The sequence below is a fragment of the Sus scrofa genome, chromosome 3 (genome assembly GCF_000003025.6).
Source record: "Sus scrofa isolate TJ Tabasco breed Duroc chromosome 3, Sscrofa11.1, whole genome shotgun sequence".
Lineage (NCBI taxonomy): Eukaryota > Metazoa > Chordata > Mammalia > Artiodactyla > Suidae > Sus > Sus scrofa.
The window spans coordinates 110,011,207-110,035,094 of record NC_010445.4 but is presented as its reverse complement, the minus strand read 5'-3'; the positions used below and the strand labels follow the sequence as shown (position 1 = coordinate 110,035,094).

At 50.8% G+C, this 23,888-nt stretch overlaps 1 protein-coding gene across 1 annotated transcript in view; it reads right to left on the bottom strand.

Annotated features, from left to right (window-relative positions):
- The window catches only part of ALK (ALK receptor tyrosine kinase), a 694,610-nt gene that overhangs the window by 70,661 nt on the left and 600,061 nt on the right, over positions 1-23,888 (bottom strand). Inside the window, exons 10-11 of the mRNA XM_021087669.1 lie at positions 7,313-7,407; positions 7,013-7,141 (exon numbers count right to left, since the gene is read on the bottom strand). Of these exons, the coding sequence (XP_020943328.1) occupies positions 7,013-7,141; positions 7,313-7,407 (224 nt within the window). The remainder of the gene's footprint in view (positions 1-7,012; positions 7,142-7,312; positions 7,408-23,888) is intronic.

Below are 23,888 nucleotides of genomic sequence, written 5' to 3'. Positions count from 1 at the left end.
AGCTTCAAGGAGTGGCAGAGCTGGGACCCGAACGGTGATGTCTCTCTCTGGCGGGGAGAGTCGCTAAGGATCGCATAAGAGACACCGAGCATGCTCAGTAGCTGTAGCCAGGCAGGCAGAGGAAAGGAGGCGGTCTGCAGACTCTGAACATTCTCCCCAGAAGCGCTGCTGCTTCGGGCGCTTGCTCAGGAGCGGAGCTTCTCACGCAGCCTTCCTAGGACAGCTGGTGCCGTCCCCACATCCCCGCGGAAGTGCTGTCTCTCCCTCAGCCACCAAGTAGCCCCAGGATCTCGGTGTGAGCCACCTCCTGGGGATGCTGATGGGCTGGCTCTTCAGCGGACAAAGCCTTTTGCACTGGGAGGGACTTGTTAACACGAGTGCCAGGGATTATCAATCGGGAATTAGTTCCAGGCCATCTCTCTCCCCAGGGCACAGTGGCACTGGCTCCTGGGGAAGGGAGCCTCACCCAAATGAAGAGTGACATTCTAATTGGGAGGGTGGCGAACCCGGCCTCGGCGACTGGGGGTCCACTAGCCTTGTTAAGGCTGGTGCTTCGTGTGTTATCACTAGTGCGCCAAATAGGTGACAATCTAAAATTAGTTGAGTAAGAGAGAACATGCAGCATATGGTGAAACAGCTGGCCAGCTGAGCAGGGAAAGGGCCAGAGCTCCCAGGCCCGCCCAGCTGTTAAGGAGGGGCACCCCCAGCTGAATGGGTGCTGACAGAGGGGCCTTTCACGTGCACCCGTGAAGGCTGGGTGCCCGGAGAGATGCCGGTTCACTGGGATTATCAGCTTTCCTATGTGTGTGTCAGTGCATTGGACGCCTAGTGTGATATTTTGAATAGTCGTGAAGCTACCCATGTGCTCTATTTAAGCAAACACTGACATTAGACAGAGGGTTTTTCAGGGAAAAGAGATTCCTCCAGAAGACCCATTCAACAGTGGGATTCCTTTAAGGTTTGTCTGTCACAGTTGTGTCCTACTGAATGTTATCTGGCTTAGAAAACTCTTGCTCATGTGATTTTAAAGAAACATTCTTTAGCCTTTCACACAGGTCGTATAGCTTTGGGCGAGTTACCTCTTCTCTGAAGGCCTCATGTTCATCCCCTGCTAAAGGGGATGAGAGCGTATGAACAAGTGAGCTAATGCGTACGGAAGAGGCCAGCTCGCTCCCGGCACATGGCGACGCTTGGTGACCGGTGGTTATTATTGCTGCGTAAAGAGGAGATGCCTGATGCAAGGCCTCTGTGGTCTGAGAGCGGAAACCTCGAAGGATGCTGTGTGGCTCTCAGCCTGCCTCCTCTCTGTCCCAAGGCCCGTGGCCATCTGTATTGAGGCAATCGGGCTGCATTCCCAAGCTCTGGCTTTCCTTGTGAGTTTGTTAAAAAGGCAGAATTTGACCTCTCATTCCTAGACATCAAGATGCCACAGGTCCGTGCGTCCCAGAAATCTTCATTTTACAGTAGCATTTGTAGGGCTTCCTCCCAACCAGGTGACCAGAAACAGATGACATGAGGACATACTTGGAGAAACCCTGGGCCAGATCTAGGTCCCAGACCCCGGACCTGCTCACTGCTGCATTCATGCAGCCGCAGATTGTATGGCTGGTAACTTCTGGAGGAAGCTGCTAATGAGGCAGGAAACCCAAGAGTCTGATCTGAGGTTCCCCTGGTGTGAGGGGGACTTCTGCCCTTACTCGTTTCCTGCCTCCCAATGCTTTGGGGGCCTCCTGCCTTCAAAACGGGTCCATGGTAAAAAGCCATGGCTACAGCAGGGATTCCCAGCTTCCTTTCTGCGCCCCTATGCTGGCCTGGGATTGTCTGCAGGGACAGCAGGTGCCGAGATGATAGGGTTTTGCTGGAATTGGATCAGGATTGATTCGCTTATTTAAGAACCGAGTGATCTTCACTTTTGGGGTGTGCTGCTGAAGTGAGCTTGGCCAGGCCCGTGGGGCCTGGGTGCAGAGGCTCCGATGGAAACAAAGACCCGCCCAGAGGAAGAAGACAGGTTCTGAAGGAGGGAGGCTGGGCCCTCCCAAGCCTGCCTTCCAATAATGCCGTCATCCCCAGAAGGCCATGCTAGGAACATAATGGCTCTAGCTACAAATTCTATTAACTCTAATAGTTGTTCTGTGGTGGACGGATAATATATTTAGCAGAAATAGACTCAATCAATTTATATGAAACACATAAAACTTTCTCATTGGAATTGGCATCTGTTCTTGAATCACAGGAGCGTGTGTGGAAAGGGACAGTCTGTCACCCTCACTTCGGGGCACGTCAGCCGTGCCATGGTTGGCCAGAGAGGTGGGCCAAGGCGAGCTCTCCCGCATGCGTGTCTCTTCAGCCCGCAGCGCTGCGGGGCTGGGGAGGCGGTGGCACCTGGAGCCTGGCTTCTTCAAACCTTGACTTTTACAAGAAGCAGTTTTCTCACCTTTGTCTGTGCTGGCATTCGCCCCTCTCCCAAGAGCTCTGTCACCTGCTGCCTCAGGTGCACGGACATGCCCCAGACGAGGGGAAGGAAGGCCAGGCAGGGACTGAACCTGCCTCAGGACCACAGCTCGCTAGTGCAGGCCAGCCGCTCCAGACTCCTTGGCCAGTGCTCTTTCCACATGTGTTTAATGGTTCTCCACCCTGCCTTGGCAAGGAAACAGTTAACTTGACTGTCACCAGCCAACTCAGAGACCAGACTGTGGCTTGAGGCCAGAGTCCCTTGAGTTATGGGTGCTTGGGGTTGGGCTGGTTCTCCTGTAAACTGAGCAGAATCCCTCTTGCCCTCCTACATGACATGCAAACTCACAGGAGAAGGACAGAAGGCTCAGGAGGCTGGGGCAGGGTCACTGGGCCCTGTGGGTCCTGCCTGTCCTTACCTGGGCTCCTAGAGAGAGAGGGTGACAACGCTCTCCTCCCCGCTAATGTTCATTACTGCCGGAGGCGGGGGGAGAGGGAGAGAGAGATGGAGAGAGAAGGGGAGAGAGAGAGATGGGGGGGAGGGAGAGAGGGGCAGAGAGAGGGGAATAGAGGGGGAGAGAGAGAGAGACGGAGGGGGGGAGAGAGGGGAGAGAGGGAAAGAGAGAGAGAAGGAGAGAGAGAGACGGAGGAAGAGAATGAGAGAGAGGGAGAGAGAGGGAGAGACAGAGAGACTCTGCAGCCTCATGATTGCATTATCCCAGCCATTTGGTTAGTGTAATTGTATGTGCAAAGCTGACAAATGTAATTTCCCAGCTCCACTCGCTCCATTTTCTTTTTTTTTTTTTCTAAATGCATTTTATTTTATTTATTTATTTATTTATTTTTGTCTTTTTGCCTTTTCTAGGGCTGCTCTCGAGGCATATGGAGGTTCCTAGGCTAGGGGTCTAATCAGAGCTGTAGCTGCTGGCCTACGCCAGAGCCACAGCAACGGGGGATCTGAGCTGCATCTGCGACCTACACCACAGCTCACAGCAATGCGGGATCCTTAACCCACTGAGCAAGGCCAGGGATCGAACCAGCAACCTCATGGTTCTTAGTCGGATTCGTTAACCACTGTGCCACGATGGGAACTCCCTTGCTCCACTTTCTCTCGTTTTTTTCATTGGATTAGCTAAAGTGCCTCAGAGGCTTCTGAGAAGCCTTTGTGAAGCACCTGGACAGGTTATTCCTGCCTGGATGCTCCAGGGGCTGGGCTCTGCCTGGTGGGCTGAGCACGAGGAAACGCCCAGACCCAGAGGGTCAGGCCCTGGTCAGAGGGAAGGGCTGGCCTGGGGCGTGCGGGGAGTGTTTTGAAATTTGGAAGCATTGGGAGTGACGGTCGTCAGGAGACCCGCCATGGCCTTTGCGTTTCTTGGAGCTGCTCTAATGCCTGCCAGGAGGAGAGCTGAAATGCCACCAGCCGGCCCGGTTCCAGCCCAGCAGACACTGACAGCACTGAACTTTGGGGAGAAAAGCTCGTTATCCGTCTCCTGCGTCCTTTGCGGGGGTGGCTGGGAGCTAGTTTGTTTACTGATCACGCAGGGGCTCTCAGCCCGGCCGCTCTCCTGGCTCTTTTCCATTCACAGTTTTGATCTCGGGTAGGAGATGTGGATACTCAGTAGCTCAGTCGGCTGAAGAAGCTAGACCTCAGGGCCCTGGCCCGGCCCCGTTCCCGAGCAGCCGGGATGCTCACGCTCTTCCACGCCACCGCCGTCAGCCCCGTGGTGCTAGCAGCAGCCGCTGGCCCTGGGCCAGGGAGGACCGGACGAGTCCATGGGTGGGACCCCCCCAGCCCAGGGTCAGGCGTGCTCACCCCTCTTCTTTCCATTCCTCTCCCTCTGGCCCCGGCCCTCCCTTTCTCTCCAGGGGCCCCTGCGATAGAAGCTCTGAGGTGGGTTGAGGCCATGTCCTGGGGGTTCCCAGGCTGCCCTCCTCTCATGGGCGAGAAGCCCCAGAACAGTGGGACTGCTCCCCCTCATTGCTGTTGTAGCCACGCAGCCCCAGGTGCGTGGAGGTGCCAGGGAAACGTCTGTCAGGTGAGTGTGTCTGAGTGGCTGTGGCCCTGACCTTGGCCTCTCCAGGCGCCACCTGCACCTCCCCTTCTCCAAGACCTGGCTCCACACGGCTCTGCTCTTGCTGCAGGCACCTTGCCTCCCCTAATCATCGGGCCATTTGTCTCCTTGCCCCCCCTCTGCTAGACTGTGAGTTCTCTCTCCACCCACAGAGGAAGAGGGCAGGACCCGCGGGGGCTCTAGATTAAAGCTGGACAGGGTGGGCCTAGGGCTGGACCCAGGGTGTGGCCTGTTCTCCCTGACCATGAGGCTGGATGCTGGCCAAGTGTGGCTTCAGGGGCCTTGGTAGATGTCGTCCTATGAGTGGCAGGGAAAGGAGGCCCTGCTCCCCAGCCCCTGTCCAGTAATCCTCCCGACGAAGGCAGAGACACTCTCAGCACACGCAGCGAGGGGTCTGCAGCAAGGTGGGGCTGGCAGGTTCGTCAGATGGGGGAGATGCCCCCTGCACAGCAGGGAAGGGGTGTCTCGGGCCTGCCTCAGGTTCTCCCTCACCTGAGCTGTGCCCCAGGGCAGCAGCAGGCTGCTGGAAAAGCCCCGGCTCTATTCGAGTCTCTAAAGCCTCCCCACGGAGCCTACGGAGGCTGCTTGGGATGTATTTGCCTCAGTGTCCCCTTCCTTTTGAGCTGGGGTCACTCTGGACGAGGGTCTGGAGGCAGAACACTGACCCGAAGCCACTTGCCATCACTCCTGCTCCAAGGCTGGGGTTGGACAGCAGAGGATAAGCTCATTCCAGCCACTGTCATCTGCAGCCTCTCAGGCACCCGCTTGCTTCTGATTTTATGTGGAGGTGCTCGGGGAATCACTGCCGCTTTTGAGCCGCTGTGAGATTTCATTAGTCTGAGTGGCCACTGGGCAGACCCTTATTGATCAGCCTCTTAGGGGCAGGGAGAGTTATATGGCAATAAACCCGGGGCTCAGGCAGGGTGGATGGCTGCTTCCTAGATGCCAGCCGCGGGGGAGCCGCTGCCCACATCTGAGCCCTGGGCTCAAGCATCAATCGCCCACCAGTCAATCGATAAGCGTTTCCAGAGCCCCTGCTATGTAATCAGCGCTGGTGGTGAAGCGGGGCGGGCTCGCTGTGATGTTGGCTTGGCCTGTCCTACATTTATTGCAGGGAGGCAGTGGTTGACCAAGGACTAGGAGGTGATGGAGGTGAGGGTGGGGGGCGGGGAGGGGCCCTGCTTAACAGATTAAGAGAAGGCTGCCTCCATCGTGTTAGACGTTTCTGTGAACCAGGAGGCAGAGAGTGTGGTTTACAAGGCCAGGGTCCCCCTTGTGTGAAAAAAACGAAAAGGTTGTTTTTTGCGGTTCTAGTTCAAGGTGAAGGGAGGAAAGGTAAGAGGTGATGGGAAAAGCAGTGAGCTCTTTCCTCTGGTTTGGCAGCTGGATTGGATCAGCAGAAGCTGGAAGGGATGAACCTTAGTCCTGGGACAGCTTTTTAGGGGAGAAAAGGGTTTTCTTCAAAGATAAAGCAAAGCTAATATTTATTTATTAAGTTGAGGGTCAATGAATTTAGTGCAAAGGTATAGTAGCCTCTATCTCTCTCTTTTTTTTTTTTTTTGGACTTTGCACTAAACAAAGATTTCATATTAAGAGTAGAGATTGGAGATTTATCATTTATCTATTGTTTTTTGAATATTTATAGTTTTTTTGCATTATCACTTAGAGGAAAACGAGTGTGGATGAAGGTGTGCGGAATGCCTGCCTCTCCGAGTTCCTCATGTGGGATGAAGTCTCATAGCCTGAGGCACCAGCACCCACCTGGGGGACCCCTTCACCTGCTGGTGATGAGCCTGGTGGCTTTCGTCAGTTTTTCTGCAGCTGGGCTCACAGATCTAAAAACTGCCGACAAACCTCATCCTAGGTTTGGAGACTGATTCCAAGAGGGTCCCTCCTGGTACAGAGCTGAGAAGTCACACCTGTAGTTTAGGGCTAGAGGCAGACGAAGCCTGTGTTTGAAGCAGCAAGGACCCCCATGAGATGTCTTTCAGCCCAGGGGATGCTGACTCGAATAGCTTCTAAGCTTTGGGGAAATGCATTGAACCGGAAGCTTTGGGGGTTTTGCCGTCGATGAACTAGCCTGTCTTTGTGCAACAGATAACCTTGGCCTTGGGCCCAACCCTCTTTGTGAGAAGAAGAAATCCTCGGAAGGTCTGCTTTGTTCAGTCCACGGGGAGTGGTTTCAAGGAACCGAGTCGAGGAAAGGGTATCAGCTTGGTTCTCCAGTGTGTGTCCAGGCCTGGGTGTCCCCCAGGCATGAAGGCTGGCTGCTCCTTTGCACAACTTCCAGAAGCTCCACTTGCCCAGGCAATAAGACAACCAAACAGGTTCCTCTTGGAGCCCAACAGCCAGGGTGTCGGCAGTGTTCATTCTAACGGTCAAATATTTTATTCTTTAACCACAGCTCCCCACCCCACTCAAGCACAGCTCTTTCTTCTCCCTTCTGCAACAGAAATTACTTTGCTCAGATTTGGAAGTTGAAGCCTTACCTGTAGGGTCAAAGATGGGGGTCTCTCCCGGTGTATTTTCCCAGGCTTTCGGCTCCTTGTTTGGGTTTCTCTCAAACAGATTTCTTGATTTAGGTGCCGTGTTCTGTGGCAGCTTGTCCTCCCCACTGACTGGAACAGAGAAGACGCCGTGGGCTGCGTCAGGGGAGGTGCAGTTTAAGGGAGAGGGATGAGTACACCCCGGGGAAGGGGCGAGACCCCCGGGCTTGGGTTAAGGAGGGGACAGGGAGGCCTGGGATGGTGTGGCTTGGGGGACATGTGCCAGGGACAGGGCGCACTCACTGGTGAGGTAGCAGTCCAGGCTGACGGAGATATTGTCGAAAGCCACGGTGGCTCTGGATCCTTGTCCCCACCAGGCGACAATCTGCAGCCAGAACCTGTAGGTGCGTCAAGAGGAGTGTGTGTGAGGAAGGGCGTGGGCTGGTCGAGTCTTAGGATTCAATATCCAGCGTGATCCTAATGTGTGCTGGTGACCCGTCAGCCTCACGCAGTCCCAGGGAAGTGACAAGGGGCACAGTCAGCATCTCCCCGACTTCCCCAGCATGGGGCACTTCCCTTTCCGAGGGACTGCTCTGCAGGTTAATAGAATTGAGAGTCTGGGGCCTGAGACCAGGACTCCCGGTCTTTGAGGAGACCTCTTGTGCTTGCTGTGTGCACAGGGTGGGCAGAAGGGCTGGGCTTCCTATCCGCGGGGTTGAGGTCATTCTCAAAATATCGAGATGCTTCGTGCCAGCTGATAAAGTGCCTCTGTTCCTGAGTATCCTTTGCATGTTGGTTGCCTCAGGCAGCCTGACTCTGCCCCTGGAGGCCCCTGGATGTCCTCTTTACCCAGCAATGTTAAGGTTAAACCCTTACAGTGAGGGTCTCGGGGATCCTGGGTCTTGTTCAGTGCTGAGTGGAGCTGGTCTGTGCCCAACTGATTGTTAAACAATTTGACTATGATCGGGGGTCTCTGAAAGCAACAGAGTGGGGGCCTTAAGTGTTTTCAGCAAACCCACAAGATATTGTTTCTTTCCATCTCTTTCAAAGCCTTGGAGGGTCAGGTCCTAGGGCTGTGGCCAGGGACACAGGGATAAATGGATGAGACCTGTGGTTCATCTGTTTTCTGGGAAGTCGTCCTCCAGGAAGACCGCCAGTCAGCCAGCCCTGTCCTGCTGGAAAGGGAGTTTCCTGAGAACTTAAAAACTCTCTCCGACCTTTCAGAAAGTCCATCCAGCATGACCCACCGAAGGTTGCACGGCCTCCAGTGTGATGTTAAAGAGAGAACCCATGCCCCTCAATGGCTGACGAATAAGCCGCACTGGCATGGCTATAAAATAGAAGGCTGTTCCTTGATAAAAAAGAATGGGCACAGTCAGAGGCTATAAAATGGATGGACCTCAAAAACATGACGCTAAGTTAAAGAAGCCTCATGACTTCTTCAGTAATTAAAGACTCATGACGCCAGTCATGCAGTTTTTTCCACTTATAAGAAATGTATAGAATGGGCAAATCTATAGAGATTGGGCACAGATTAATGGTTGCCTGGGGCTGGGAACTCTATTGACTACAAATGAGCACAAGGGTTCTTTCTGGGGTGATGGAAAAAAAAAATCCTGAAACTGAATTGTGGTGCTCGCTGCACAATTCTGTACATTTGCTGAAAGGCACTGATGTGTACACTTAAAACAGGTGAATTTGTGCTATGTAAACCACAGTTCAAGAGAGCTGGTGGAAAGGAGGGGGACCGAGAGGGAACTCAGCCAGCAGAGTTAGCTGGCAGTGCGGGGTAGGAGCAGGAGCAGAAAGCGGGAGCGCTGGCAGGAGAGGGTAGACCGCGTGGAGAGTGAGGGGCAGAGCGGGCGGAGCAAACGCAGGAAACAGCGGGTGCAGGGGGAGGAAAGGCACAGAGAGAGAAACACAGAGAAAGAATGTTCGCTCAGCATTTGCCATGAGGGCAGCAAAGCTTTAAGGTCAGTGAGTGAACTGGTGCAGGGGAGGAAAGCCCCCCACGGTGCTCGTGAGCAGATGGCCTCTGATCAGCATGGAAAAAGTTAGACACTGGTGCTTATTCCCGGCTAGAGAATTACTGCCTCCTGTGGGGGAAAGACTTGAAATCAAAGCAGACGTTTATTTAAATAGTGTGTTTTGGAGTTTCCGCTGTGGCGCAACAGGATTGTCTTGGGTGCGCTGGGACGCAGGTCCCATCCCTGGCCCAGCACGGTTGCCGCCGTGCAACTATGGCTCAGATCTGGCTCCCTGGCCTGGGAACTTCCTGTGCCCTGGGGCAGCACCCCCCCCACCCCAAAAGAAGTGTGTTCACGATCGATTATTCTCAACTGAGCTACTCAGTAAATCCAACTGCGTCTTCACCCGTCTTGTTCACCAATAATCCTTCTTAGTGGAAAGTCACAATTAGAGGCCCAAACCTGGCTCGAATCTAAAGAGGAAATGCCCGAATCGGTTTACTCCCGGCCAAGCCCACAGGCCTGTTCAGGTCACAGTCCCCGTGATGGGGTCTGCCTGTCCCCATCTGGATGGACCAGTAAGGAGGGCTGGTGGTTGGTTGGGCGTGGAAAGAAGACTGCCCAGCGGAGGCTCCCCAAATCCTGTTCAGGACACCTGGGCTGGACAACTGTGCACAAGGGACACGCAGCACAGAACCCCCAACTTGTTCTGTCGGCGCTCGGTGCCTAGGCACGTGCCTCTGACAGGCATCTTTCAAAAAGACCTTGAGAAGCACCTGCTGAAAGCATCTTCATCTCACGTACACTCATGATGTATGTGCACTGGGTCCTCCTTTAGCCCTATGAGAGCTTCTCAAAGAAATCAGACAGGTAAATTGCTTGCTGTCCAGTGAAGAGACAAAGGCATGTGTGTCCGTGGGGAATCAGTTGGGAGCAGGTGGAGATGAGGGGCTCTGGGAACTCAGAGGAAGGAGGGGTGCCGCCAGGCTGGGGGGATGGGGCACCCTTCACAGAGCAGGTGGTCTTCAGGATGGTTCTGAAGGAGGATGTGGGCACGGGGTGGAGAGCAATGAGGAGAGGGTGTCTCCGGTAGAGGGGCTGGAGTGAGGGGCAGGTCGGAGCAGGACGGGCCCCTCAGCTCCGGTGCGAGGGGTGTGGTGAGAGGCCTGTATGTCTCGCACACCTGCATCAAGTTCACCATGAGTCTTGGCAAGGTCACAGCTATGGTTTCCCCAGATCTCCACCGTGGGGACACGGGCCAGAGATGAACTCCCAGCTGGAGTCTGTGTAACCTCGGACACAGCCAGACCTGGGATTCTCAAGCGACAAACAAGGGCCCCGATATTGCTGCCTCGTTCTCTTCCCAGCAGTTGCCAGCCTTAGGGAGATGCCTGAACAACTACATCTGTGTGCCTACGGAGCCTGGGGGAGAAGCCATGATTCCTGTTTTCCCCTAAATGGGCCCTTCCCTTAAATGGACTTCTCCCCTCCCCTCTCGGCTCTCTCTGCCCCTCTCTCGCCTTCCTTCTTTATGACTGAGAGATTAGAGCTGAGACGTTCTCAACCAGCCCCTGGGCCTCTTAGCATGGATGGCATGATGCAAGCTGGTGCTGGAAGGGTTTCTAAATAGGAGAGTTTCTAAAGTGCGCTGCAAGGCAACGGCAGTGGCAGCTGCTGTTTAAAAGAGTTTGATTGACACTGGGAATTGCACATATTTTGAGTCAGGAACACTCATGACAATCAGGGAAGACTCAATCGGATGCCGGATCAGATGTAAACAGGCGATGCTGCCTCTGTCCACTCAGGGGCCACACTGCCAACCCTTCCCCAAATGCTCCAGACTCCAGAGGCTGCAGGGAAGGGCAAATGGCACAAAGGTGGGACATGCTGGGGAGTGGGGAGGAAAGGGGAGAAGAAGAGACAGTCTGGGGTCTGGGGATGGTGGCTGATGGTAGAGGGTGGCGGGGGAGGGGCGGGGGGACGGAAGAACTAATCTAGAAGCTCCTTTTCTCTAGAGGCACTGGCCAAGAGCCCAGGCAGCCCTGAGGGCCGCCCAGATTCAGGCTTTTCTACTTTGGATGGTACCTGGTGTGTGTCTTTCCTGAACCTCAGGTGAAGGAGCGTCTGTTCCTGGCTCTGCTCGCCCTCTCCTTGCTGGAGATGGGTGAGACTTTCTCACAGCTCTCAGAGTCTTTCTGGTCCAACTACTCTGCCGTCGAGTTCCCCAAAAGTACAGATACCAAGTCACTCTCCAGAGCCAGCCATGGCCTTGGTCTTGGCTTTAGTATATACGAGGCAGCCTGTCTAGCATGTACCAGGTGGACTACTTGGAGACCAAGGGAAAGGTCGAACACATGCCAGGAGGACTTCTCTGGGTCTGAGAGAAAGCAAGAGCCATGCCACATTACTGCCAGGATGGCAGAGACCAGGTGGATATGCAGGTTACTCTGCTGCCCCGAAACCTTAGTTCTGTGTGGGGAAAGGAAGCAGAGCCTCCGAGGCTGGCACAGCCTTGCTCTCCTGGCAGTGGGCAGCCTGGTCAGAGGAGGGAAGAGCCAGCTCCCTGGGGCTCAGCCAGCTCCCCTACCAAACCGTGCCCCTTCAGAACAAGGCAGCTGAGTGCCCTCTGTCTAGCCCTCAGCTGGGGGGCTTTCATTCCCCGCCCCTTCAGTTCGGTTCACACCTGCTCGATCTTTCTGTTCCGAAGAAGACACTTTTGATTGCTTGGGTGGTTGTGGCTTTTTCCCAGCCGATGGGGTTTGGACCTTGTTGCTAAAACAGACTTGGTTAGAGATCTTGCTTGGAGCCTGGCTTTGCATAAAGAATGTCCCCCCCAACCCCCACTCCATCTTGCTCAGCTCTACAGAGAGGCCTGTTAAAAACTGGCTCAGGGGTTCTGGGAGGTGGCCCCTGGGGCAGAGGGCCAGGTTTAGAGGGGTGGCCTTGGAACTGGGTCCCTCTCAGACTCACAGGGCCGATCTCTTCCTGGGAGATGCGGATGCAGCTCACGCAACCGCTCAGAAAACGCACACTCTCGCTCAGGCAACAGACTGTTAATGGACAGTGAATATAACGCTTTATTTGCCACCCCACCAGCCTTAGGGATTGACAAACCTAATTAAGTTCACTTAATGATTTTAAGTAGCTGACAAAAAGCCATGTGTCTGAATGTGGACCGGGGGACTAGGAAGGCTTTGGCGAGAGAGAAGAAAGAACGGCCCGGCTGGGGAAAAGGCAGTTAACGGATGGGCACCACGTCTGGGATTCCTCGGTCGACCATTTAGTGGCTTGGAAGGCGGGAGTGTCCCACACCCTTTTCCGCAGCCGGAGCCTGTCTGGGCTCTGGCTGCTGAGGACAGAGCTGGCAGAGACGGCTGAGGAGAAACGCTTTCTCCAGTTTCTCACCGCGCAGTGGACGTGTTCTGCAGGGGTCTTCTAAAATGGACTGGGACAAAGCGCGGGTTGCCGGGTGCATTTCTATTAGAATAATGTCTGTGATGACAAAGCCCGGCTGCCTCCATCCTATTACCTTGTAATTGACTTTGGTGACCGGTAGAAGAGGAGGGGCTGGTGGCCCGCTTTGGGGGCCGGAGACCATGCCTGGCCTGCATCAGCACCATGGCCCCTGAGGCTAGGAGTCTTCGGCTCCAGCCCAGTACAGTGGGGTGAGCTGGATGCTCAAGGCCAGACTCAGCAGGTGGGAGCCCCCACCTCCCCCTCAGTCTCACTCTCCCGACTTGGTCTTCCCTCTGGGCATAACGACACCAACAACAGTGATGGGAAGTCAATACAGAACAATTCCAGGGCTGCCAAGGGCCACAGAGATCTCGCAGGGTGAATCTGGCTTCTGTGAGGGAGCCCTATGGGGTGGAATAGGGGAGAAAATGAATTTTCGGTCCAGTCAAGTGAGCACGGAGAACGGCTCAGACTCGCCAGCATTCTCAGGCCCAGCCTCCCAGGCACTGGCTGTCTACTCACTTCGGAGGCTGACGCTTAAGGATCTGGTCCCCCCCCCAGGAAGGGCCTGCCGAAGATGTCCTTCCAGACTGCAGAGCAGGGAGAAGCCCTTCTCTAGCAAGTTCCCATGTGCTCTCTCATTCTCTCATTCTGTGTCCTGTACAGAGAGCTCTCCGGGGCCTCAGGCTTCCTGGGAGAAAGATGCATCTTGCTTCCTGGAGCCCTGGACTATCGGGGAGGTACCTGCACGCAAAAAAGGCCTGTCCCACAGGCTTGAGTGTGTCACGTGCCCCAAGGAAGGGCAATTACTGCCCTTTCCCTGGGGGAGGGGGTGGAGAGAGAAAGCGCTTCTTGGTCTGGAGGTCCCCTTCCGAGTTCCTCAGGCTAGATTACCTCCAGGCCACCAGCATCAGAAGAGGCCAGAGAAGGTTGGTCAGGGGCTCCTTGGAGCATCACCTGACTTGCCAGGTCACAGAGGGAGACAGGAGCAGAGGGAAGATGGGAACTCGGGCCTCTTGCTTCCCAGACCACTTTTTTCCCCATCCACGGCAGAGCCACTGAAATTCTTTAATCTTGTTTCATCTCCTATGTCCTCCAGACTATGGGTGAAGTACAAGCAGCTCCTCAGAGCGGGTGGGGGCTCGGAGGGCTGTCCAGGCTAGAAAGTCACATACCCACTCATCTCAGACAGCCTGGGATACCCGCCCCACATTTCTCAGGACACAGAGACATGTCCAGCACTGGCCTCGTCCCCTACCCCTGCTGCTGAGCTGGCCTGTGGCTTGGAGGGCTCAGATGGAGCCAGAGCTGGCGGCAGCCCCCACGGAGAGAAGTCTCAGGAAAGGGGTGGTTACTGCTTCCCTTCTCTCTGACATAAGTATCTTTATGACGGTGAATTAGCAGCCTTCTCTGCTTGGTGGAGGCGGAATTTCGAAAGGAAGAAAGGAGGCGTGAAGAATGGTCTGTGTCCATAGTGGGACGCTGGGCAAGTCACTGAAAGTTGTTAGGTGCTATCCTGCTTTTTTTTTTTTTCGGCCACTGTACAGCATACGGAAGTTCCCAGGCTAGGGGTCAAATCGGAGCCAACACCAGATCTGAGCCACGTCTGTGACCTACGCTACAGCTTGAGGCAATGCTGGATCCTTTAACCCACTGATCTAGGTCAGGTATTGAACCCTCATCCTCGTAGATACTAGTCGGGTTCTTAACCCACTGAGCCACAATGGGAACTCCAATCCTGCTTTTTAAACATCTACGTAATGTGAGTATTTTCCTAATGGAAGCCCTTCTTTGGTAAGGGACAGTCCAGTTCATTGCTCCTGCTTTACATTTTTTAAATTAGAAATCTGTACTTCCTCTGGCAGTTTTATAAATTACATATCTCTTCCTTTGCTTTCATGCAAAGATTATTTGAGCGCCTGCTATGAGCCAGGCACTGTGTCTAGCCGGGAGGATGGAAGTGCATAAGACATGGACCTTGACCCTGAAGGGTACGGACAGAATTGTAATTCACAGTATTCACTGACCAGAAGATTTCTAAAGGTTTTCTGCCCACAGACCTAGAGTCTGTACAACCTGAGAAAACACTGAATATGGGCAGTGAGAGCAGAAGTCAAGAAAGGCTTTGAAGACCTGGATGCTTAGGAGAACGGCAGAGCCATGGACAGGCGAATCACCCAGGAGCAGGGAGTGGGGGTGTGGGTGGGAAGCCAACTCGGCAGCTAGGAAGCCAGCTGCTTTGCTTCCACTCTCAGCAGCCCAGGTATCTCCTCGATTCCAGACTTTGTGCCTGGGGAGAGAAGGGGCTGAGAACACAGGGCTACATTTTCAAAGTCACTGAGAGTTATGAAAAGTATATGCACCTGTTAACTTGTAAACTGAGCTGTGGATGTCTCCAAGAAAATCCCGAGAAGATCTGAACATCCTGTTATTCTAAAGGGGGTTCACACATTGCCATTTGAGCGACTACTTCTTAAACCAGGCTCACAGGCCGGATCTGTCTCACTGCTTTTCACCTTGACTGTGGAAACTTAGCAATCAAAAGCAACAACTTGTTCCAAACCGCCACAGTAAATCAGTGTTAGAAATAGGATTTAAAGCTCAGAATTGCTAATCTACTCTGTGCTCCAATGATCTGGGATGCTTTCTGAGAAAGAAACAAGGCCAGATCCTTCCAGGGTTATGAACGTTTGAGTTGTATACATCAATGCCTGGTTGCATGCCGCACTGTTGAGTCCCCAGCCGCCCTCTCCCCCTCTTCTCGGAGGGCTGACCCAAGCCTATCCTGGGCCAGTGGTGCCATTTGGGAGACAGCAGCAGAAGGGGCCTCTTCTCCTCCAGCTCCTCTTTTCCCGTTCTGAGCTCCGCTCCAAGGCTCAGATCATTTCACATTTGGCCCCTCACGAGAGCCTCCAACCGCCTCCATGTTCTGGTTTCCCATCCTCCAGCCCAGCTCTGTGCTAGGGGCTCTCTTTTTCCCACAGCCCAGAGGCCAAAATACTTGACCTCGTAGCCACATTCACCCTCTCCAGGGAGACTGCTCGGGGGTCTCTTACATAGCCTACTTGGCTATTTCTGAACCCACATAAGACATTCCTCTCTCTAAGCCTCTGCTCATCCTGATGGTCTTCCCTGGAATGCCCTCATCCTTTTTCCATTTCCCTAAGACCTAAATTTTCCCTGAGGCCCAGCTTATAATAAGCTCATTTCCTCCACAATGGCTCCCCTGACACATGGAGGTCACTGTGCCATCTGAACACTGGCTGTGCTCTGCCAGACCCAGCCCAATGTTCTGTGTGTTACTGTTTGTCTCTCCTTTCTTTTTTTTTTTCCTCTTTTTTTATGGCTGTACCTGTGGAATATGGATGCTCCCAGGCTAGGGGTCAAACTGGAGTTGCAGCTGGAGGCCTCCACCATAGCCACAGCGACACCAGATCTGAGCCATGTCTGCAACCTACACCACAGCTCATGGCAACGCCGGATCCTTAACCCACTGAGCGAGGCCAGGGATTGAACCCGAATCCTCACAGACACTATCAGGTTCTTAACCCACTAAGCCATAACAGGAACTCTGTGTTTGTCTCTCAGTGTGTATGTTCTGTGTCCCCACAGCATGTAGGACTTGTGACCCGACAAGAGGCTGAGTCAAACACCCTTTCCATCCTCCGTGCTTGATGGGGGCTTGATACATGTTTGCTAACCATGGGACAGCCAGTGACGCTGCTCCAGTCGCTTGATTTCCTATCTCACCCGCAAGTCATCTGGATCTGACAGTTATGCCAGTAACTTCCAGATGTGGTTGAACATCACAATTACTTCAGAAATTTAAAACAATTTTATTCCCGGGCCTAGTATGTGATCTACCGAAACAGAATCTCTGTGTCTGGGGCCCAGGACTCTGCATTAAAACAAGTTTTCCAGGTGATCATAAAAGTTTATGAACCATTTGCCCTATGCTGTCCTGCAGTTTTAAAGCCTTTCAAAATACTTTTTCCCATTTATTTAATTTTTTTTGTTTTGTTTTTAGGAAGGAAAAATTTGGGGTTGATTGCTGCCAGAAAGTGAGTTTTCTGCTACATCACACAGTTTTGGGAATGAAACATTCACACCTTAGAATAGATCTTGGAATTGATTTCAGGCTTGAATTATGAACGTTCTTGGAGAAGACTGATCAATGTTCAGAGTAGCTATGTAAAGAATCAGTATTCTCAAGTGACACTCTGATAGATGCCAGAGATAAGGGTTTTATATATATATATTGTTTTTTTTAATCGAACTTATTTCCCTTTTTCTCCTGGGCACACAGCTAGACTACATTCGCTAGCATCTGTTGCAGTTAGTCATGGTCATGTGACTGAGTTGTAGCCAATGGAGAGTAAGCTGAAATGATGACTCTCGAAAATATGCCTATGCAAACTGGTCAAAAAATAGACAGAAGTCCTAAATAGCCATTTCTCCAAAGAAGACATTGGATAAACAATAGGATACAAAAAATGCTCAGCATCACTAAATATTACAGAAATGCAAATGAGAGCTACAATGAGGTACCACCTCACACCAGTCAGAATGGCCATCATTAATAGGTCTACAAATAACAAATGCTGGAGAGCGGGTGGAGAAAAGGGAACCCTCCTACACTGCTGGTGGGAATGTAAATTTGTATGACCACTATGGAAAACACTATAAAATTTCCTCACAAAACTAAATATAGAACCACCATGTGATCCAGGAATCTCACTCCTGGGCATATATCCAGATAAAACTATAATTCAAAAAGACACATGCACCCCTGTGTTCATTGCAGCACTATTCACAATAGCAAAGGCATGGAAACCACCTAAATGTCCACTGACAAATGAATGGATGAAGAAGATGTAGTACATATACACAATGGAATACTACTCAGCCGTAAAAAGAATGAAATAATGCCATTTGCAGGAAAATGGATGCAACTAGAGATTCTCATATTAAGTGAAATAAGTCTGAAAGAGAAAGACAAATACCATATGATATCACTTACATGTGGAATGTAAAATATGGCACAATGAACCTATCTACAGAACAGAAACAGTCTCACTGACATACAGAACAGACTTGTGGTTGCCAAGGGGAAGGGAAGGGGGAGGGAGTGGGATGGACTGGGAATTTGGGGTTAGTAGATGCAAACTGTTACATTTAGAATGGATAAGCAATGAAGTCCTACTGCATAGCTTAGGGAATAACATCTAGTCTCTTGGGATGGAAGATAATATAAGAAAGGGGATGTTTATATATGCATGACTGGGTTACTTAGCTGTACATCAGAAATTGGTAAAATATTATAAATCAACTATACTTTAATAAAAAAAATCTTCCTACACAAGAATCCCCCAGTTCTCTTTCCTCATTGGCTGTCTTCTTGCAAAGAATTCAAAACTGGAAAAAAAAGGATAGAGCCACAGAGAGAAGGAGGCTGGATCTCTGAATGACCAGATGGAAGGCTACCTGCCAAGTGGCACATTCATTCTGGATTTCACATGAGCAAGAAATGCATTTCTTTTTGTGGAGACTGAGGATTGAAGGTTTAATGTGACTCTGGGTAGTGTCACCCCAACTACCATATCACACAGCACAAGCCTAGTTATTCAGGTGCGTTCAATGCACCTGACATGGCTGGGGTGAGGACCAACCCACTCTCGGGAATGGGGTGATGGGTGAAGTTAGCCCTTGGCTGGCTGCAGGGCTCTGAGCACAGCTTCTCTCTCAGCTACAGCCGTCCCCTTGCACGCTCTGCACCACTCCATGACTAGGGACATGCCTGGGGAAGGCTGAGTGGATTTTAAGGAGCGTGGGCTAGTGCTCTGGGATACTAGTTCCTGTCTCCCTCTGGGAACATAAGCACAGCAAGGCCAAGTTGCTTGTGAAATGCCTTGAGCTTGATGGGTTTAGTCAGTGCAATTGACCCTGCTTGGCCTGACACTGCCCTGGAACCCATCATTCATCTTCTCTCAGTTCAAAAAACTGATTCAGTCTGCTGTTAATAAGCATGTTGAGGTCCTCTCTCAGCCCCTGCGCCTTCAGGAAGGGACACATGTGCTGCCACAGCTGCTTAGGGGTGGCAGTCATCTTTTGTTTTCTTCACTGCCTGTGAGGAAGGCCCTGGCAAGGCTGAGTTTTCCCTGTGACTATAGACTCAGGGCAGTCAGCCTCACATGGGGCTGGGGAGGGGGGAGGCGGGCATCACCCTGGGAAAGCAGAGCCTTGAGAACTCCCCGCCCCACCCCATGCCCCCACCTCTGGTTTTGGAGCCCATGGGGCTGCTCCAGAGTGAGTCCTGTTGTTGGGAATGAATGAGCAAAAGCTGGTCCACCCTGGGCAACAGTCAGACATCTCTGCTCCTGCTGGCCTGGGCTTATTGGGCAGAGGCAGAACCCCAAACTGGTTACCAGCGAGGTGCCTGTTTGGAAGTGAGGCACTGCAGCCACGGTGCCTTTACTGGGTCTCCACCCCCAGGCCCTTTCTACCCTCTGATGCCACCAAGGTGTCTTCTTGCCATCCTCCCGTAACAGGCAATGTTCCCGGAGGGCTGGGCTGTACTGCCCAGTAGGTAAGCCCACCACCTGGCATTCTTGCTGGGCAGGCAGTTAAGTGTTGGCCAGATAAATACATACATAATACCTGGACGATGCTGGCAGTTAGTACCATCTCACACGTGAGCCTCTCTGGTGAAGCGGAATGGGGGCAGAGGCAGGAGCTCCAGGGAGGGGCCTCTGTGTTTAACCGCCTGCAGGTCCTTGATTTAACCCTTCTGTGTCTCAGTCTTCTGACATCTCCCCCAGCTACTCGGAGGTGCGGGGCAGAGTGGGCATCTCCCACTGTGAAGGAGTAAAGCACCGGGAAGGGAGGTACATGGCTGCTACAAGTACAGAGAACACGGGGGCAGAGGATCACGAGGGAGTTTCAGCAGCTGCTGTGGCAGCCAGAGCGGCACTGGCTGGTGGGGGAGAAGGTGTTCAGGGTGTGATATCTACCTGTAGGCACCCTCCTCCCGGCGAAGGAGGGCTGGAGGCAGAGCAGTTGCAGATGGAAAGTTTGGCAGGAGGGGAGGCAGGCAGAGGTGAACAACGCATCACCCTCTACTGGCTTCTCCTGGGGAAAGGATAGCCTGAGTTTTCTATGTCAGTCCTTATGGAAGTGAAATGTATTCTCTATTAAAAGGTGATTCCTTAAATGTATAACCAAATGTATTTATTTTTATGCTTTTGTTAGACATGGAATATTAATACATCTGCAAATAAAAGACACCTATCAGAAAGCATGCCTTAGTTTTGGAGCAGGGAGAGTCCACGGCCTGCTAGAGTGATGACTTAAAAAGGCACAAGGGCCTGGAAGGAAGAGTGGGGATCTCCCTGTGCTGCTGAGGCTGCCTGGCTGGAGGTGGGAGAGAAGGAAGGCAGGCTGGGGGTGGGGGGGCTGGGGGGGGTTAGCAGGAGCTAGTGGTGGGGGGTTAAGATGATAGATTTAAGGGATGGATGTAGCCAAGGAAACTAACTCCAAATGAATAAGAGGTGTGGCCTAAAAAAACCCCAACCAAAATATATTTTTAATTATTATAGCTACCATTTACCAAGTTTTCTACTATATGTCAAGTACGGTGAATTTATTTCTTCACACATGTACCTAAGGAACAGACTGGCCTCAGGATCAAGGCAAAATTATTTCACCTCTTGAGACCTCAGCTACCTCTTCTAAAAAAGGGCATTAATTATAGCATCTACCCCAAGGGGCTGTTTTAAGGATGGAATGAAATAATGCATGTTCAGTACTTGTTGCAGCGATGGCCATGCACTGAGGACTCAACAAATGCTAACTCAATCATCATTATTTATAACTTCCACGGCTCTAGGAGGAAGCTGCGATTTCGTGTACCAAAATGTGAATTGAACACCACTTTTTCAGAAGTGTGACAAGACCTGCACACTAGATGTCATTGGAAATCTCTGGATTTCCACTCTGGATTTTTCACTCACTGGGTAGAGTACTTCTTTACTCAGTTAAGAATAAATAATGAAAATCTAGAATAAGGAAATGAAAGAATATGACAACTAAATGTAGTAGGTATTTCTGAACAAGGTCTTTTTGCTCTAAATGATATTATTGGGATAACTGAGGAAACTGGGGTGGGGGAGTGGAGGATTGGGCAGTGATAACGACTGATGTTAATTTCTCGAATTGGATGGTCAGGCTGTGGTTATGTAGGAGGATGTCTGCTGGGAACATTCTGTGATGTCTGTGGTGATGAGGCTTCAGGGTGACAACTTAACTCTCAAATAGTTCAGAGGGTCAACTTTCTTTGCAGTGTACCCAGAAGGGTTCTGTAGGGATGAGACTGTTTAAAAATAAAACTGAAAGGGCATGTGAAAGAAATTTTACAAGATTAAAAAGTATCACTACAATGAAAAAAAAAAAAAAAAAAAGAAGTGAACATTCCTTGGCTCTGCGGAGTTTCTAGTCTAAGTACACAAAGCCATAACTTTCAGTCTAATTGATCCCATTTGAAGGAGGCATTTGGGAAACACATCACTTGTCATTAAGACAAAGGATGCAAAGAAACAGAAATCCAAATAGATTCAGAGGGAACACATTTTTCTTGTTAGACTATGCATACAGTGTGTGGTCAAAAGCCTTTATGATGCTGGGGAGTAGAACCTACATACATGTGATTAGTTATGCAATTTTTTTTTTCTTTTTAGGGCTGCATTTGTGGCATAAGGAGGTTCCCAGGTTAGGGGTGGAATTGGAGCGGCATCTGTCTGCCTTGAGGCAGCACTGGATCCTCAACCCACTGAGTGAGGCCAGGGATTGAACCTACGTATTTGAGCCACAGTGGGAACTCCTAGTTATGCCATTCTGTTTGGCTGTATGATTGCAGTGATTTGTGGAGCATGATTTGAACTATGGTATTTCCAAATCCATCTTGTAATGAGCTGAACTTAGCACCTGCTTTTGCTCTGTAGGTATGTTAACGCTTAGGATGGTGTGGGAGCACTGTGCTTAATTTACTAGGCTGTGTAATTATAAAGAGGAAACCTAGGGGTGTGTCCCTGCGAGAGTGACAGTTAAAATAAGAGGAGAGAACTTGTCTCTTTTTTCATTTTGAGAAAAGGCAGGATTAATTCCAGCAGAAAGAGTGTCAGTGGGATGGTGTGGGGTGGTGGGGAGCTGATGAAGTGCAGAGAGAGTAGAGAAAACCAGTTATATGAAGAAGATGCGAAGTAGTGAGGGAACTTTCAAGTACATATCAAGCCAGTATTTGAATTGGTGTGTCCTTCAAAATTACCTTGAGAGCACATATCTGTATTCCAGAGATATTGCCACTGTTCAAATTATCTTGGGCACTGCTCTTGGAGACTTTTCTTTTTCCTATTTATAGTATGATTATAAAGTTAATATCAGAATTTCTGTCGTGGCGCAGCAGAACGAATCTGACTAGGAACCATGAGGTTGTGGGTTCAATCCCTGGCCTTGCTCAGTGGATTGAGGATCTGGCATGGCCGTGAGCTGTGGTGTAGGTAGAAGATGCGGTTCGGATCCTGTGTTGCTATGGCTGTGGCATAGGCCAACAGCTGTAACTCCAGCTGGACCCCTACCCTGGGAACCTCCATGTGCCATGAGTGTGGCCCTAAAAAGCAAAAAAATGAAAAAATAAAGTTAGTATCTTTCCTAATGATGATGGACTATGGCATTATTTCTATCACTTTGCCTGATGCAAATGGACAGAAGAAATATCCTTCCATGGATTAATGCCTCCCTGTCAGCAGCCTTTATACACCTATGGCATATTCTCTGAGTCTTTGCAGAAGCACTACTGTGTGGTGGGAACAATCTGAACATAACTCTTTATTCTCAAGGGCCCAGCTCTGGATCTCCCTGCTCACAAGGACCAGGGCACACAATTAAGATCAAAGTCTTTCCTATCAAGTGATTCCGACAGGACAGTGCCCAGAGACAAAGAAAGTACGTGTACCAGGCAAGTCTCTAAAGAGAACTCCTTGTCACAGGAGTAACGAATGCTGTTTGGGTTCATCTGATGGGACATAGGTATTGCTTTGATATATGGAACACTCTGCAGTAGTATTTCTCATACAGTGATTTAACCTGTCTTACTAGACACCGTTTGAACAGAAGAGGAATGTTCGATGGATTCCAAAAGTGAAATTCTCAGTTACTTCAGCTGGAATTTGAAAATATATGCAATTTCTCTCAGTACTTCATTCTGTCCACATGCATTTATTGGGCATACTACATGCCACGGATCCTGCCTTGTTGGAGTGTATATTCAGATATTAAAAAACAGCAAGGAGTGACAAGTTATAATAGGGGTGTTCAAGAACCTTGAGAATGTATTTTAGGCATACTATACAGTCTAGGGGTCTGGGGGGCATTTTAAAAAAGTTAAGGGCAATGAAAAGTAGAAGAATGCTGCAAGTAGAGAGAATGGCAGGTACAAAAGCCTGAAAGAACCATGGTGCAGCTGAGTTGAAAGAAGTTCAGTGAGGTTACCGGGTAAAGTAATAGAAGAATAGCATAAAAAGGGACTGGTGAGGTTATGGTTGGACAGATCACACGTGGGCCTAAGTGAAGGTCTTTTTAAAGGAGACTGAAAGGCATTCTAAAATCCACAGAAACCTTGGGAGGATTTTAAAAAATGGGAAATGATTAGATTCACATTTCAAAAAGTTTATTCCAGCTTCCTTGTGTAGACTGGATGGGGTGGGGATAAACCAAAAATGGCGGCAAGGAGGCAAGACAGGTGGGCACCGCCATATCTTGGCAGAGGTGAGTTTCGTGAAATGCCCAGGGACTATGACCAGTGTCTAGAGCCTATGTGCTCATTAGGGCTAAGCTGTAAGCCCCAATAAAGTTGTGTGGAGGCTGAGGAACCTGGGAGCAGAGGTGATTTGGGACAGTGTAGGGAATGAAGTTCTTGCCTCTTCAAAGCGCAGGGTTGGGGAGCTGTCCAGGAGGCAGGTGCTGAATAGCTGAAGCCAGGACCTGCCTAATGACACTTCATGGGATACGGGCAGATGGTAAGATGCTAACACCTACTGCAGGGTCGGGAGGAAGGGAACTGATCTTTGTCTTTTATCCACTTTCTCTTCTCTTTCCTTTATTTATATCCTTCCTCTACCTTCTTTGACTTCTCATTTTCATTTTTTGGCAATCTGGGTGGCTAAAGCTTACTTTCCTTGAAAGAGGAAAGAATGTACTTCCTCTTATAGGAAGTCTGCAGAGCACTGATGACCATGAATTCGTAAGAACCCTCACCCCCGTCTTAGGGTTGTGTGGCTGGCTATTATTGCTAAATTGACCATCTTAACCTCTTCTGAGGCACTAGGTAGGGAGGTATCATTATTATATTATAATAATAATTATTAGTTATTACTAAGCATTTACTGTGAGCCAAGCAGTTCACC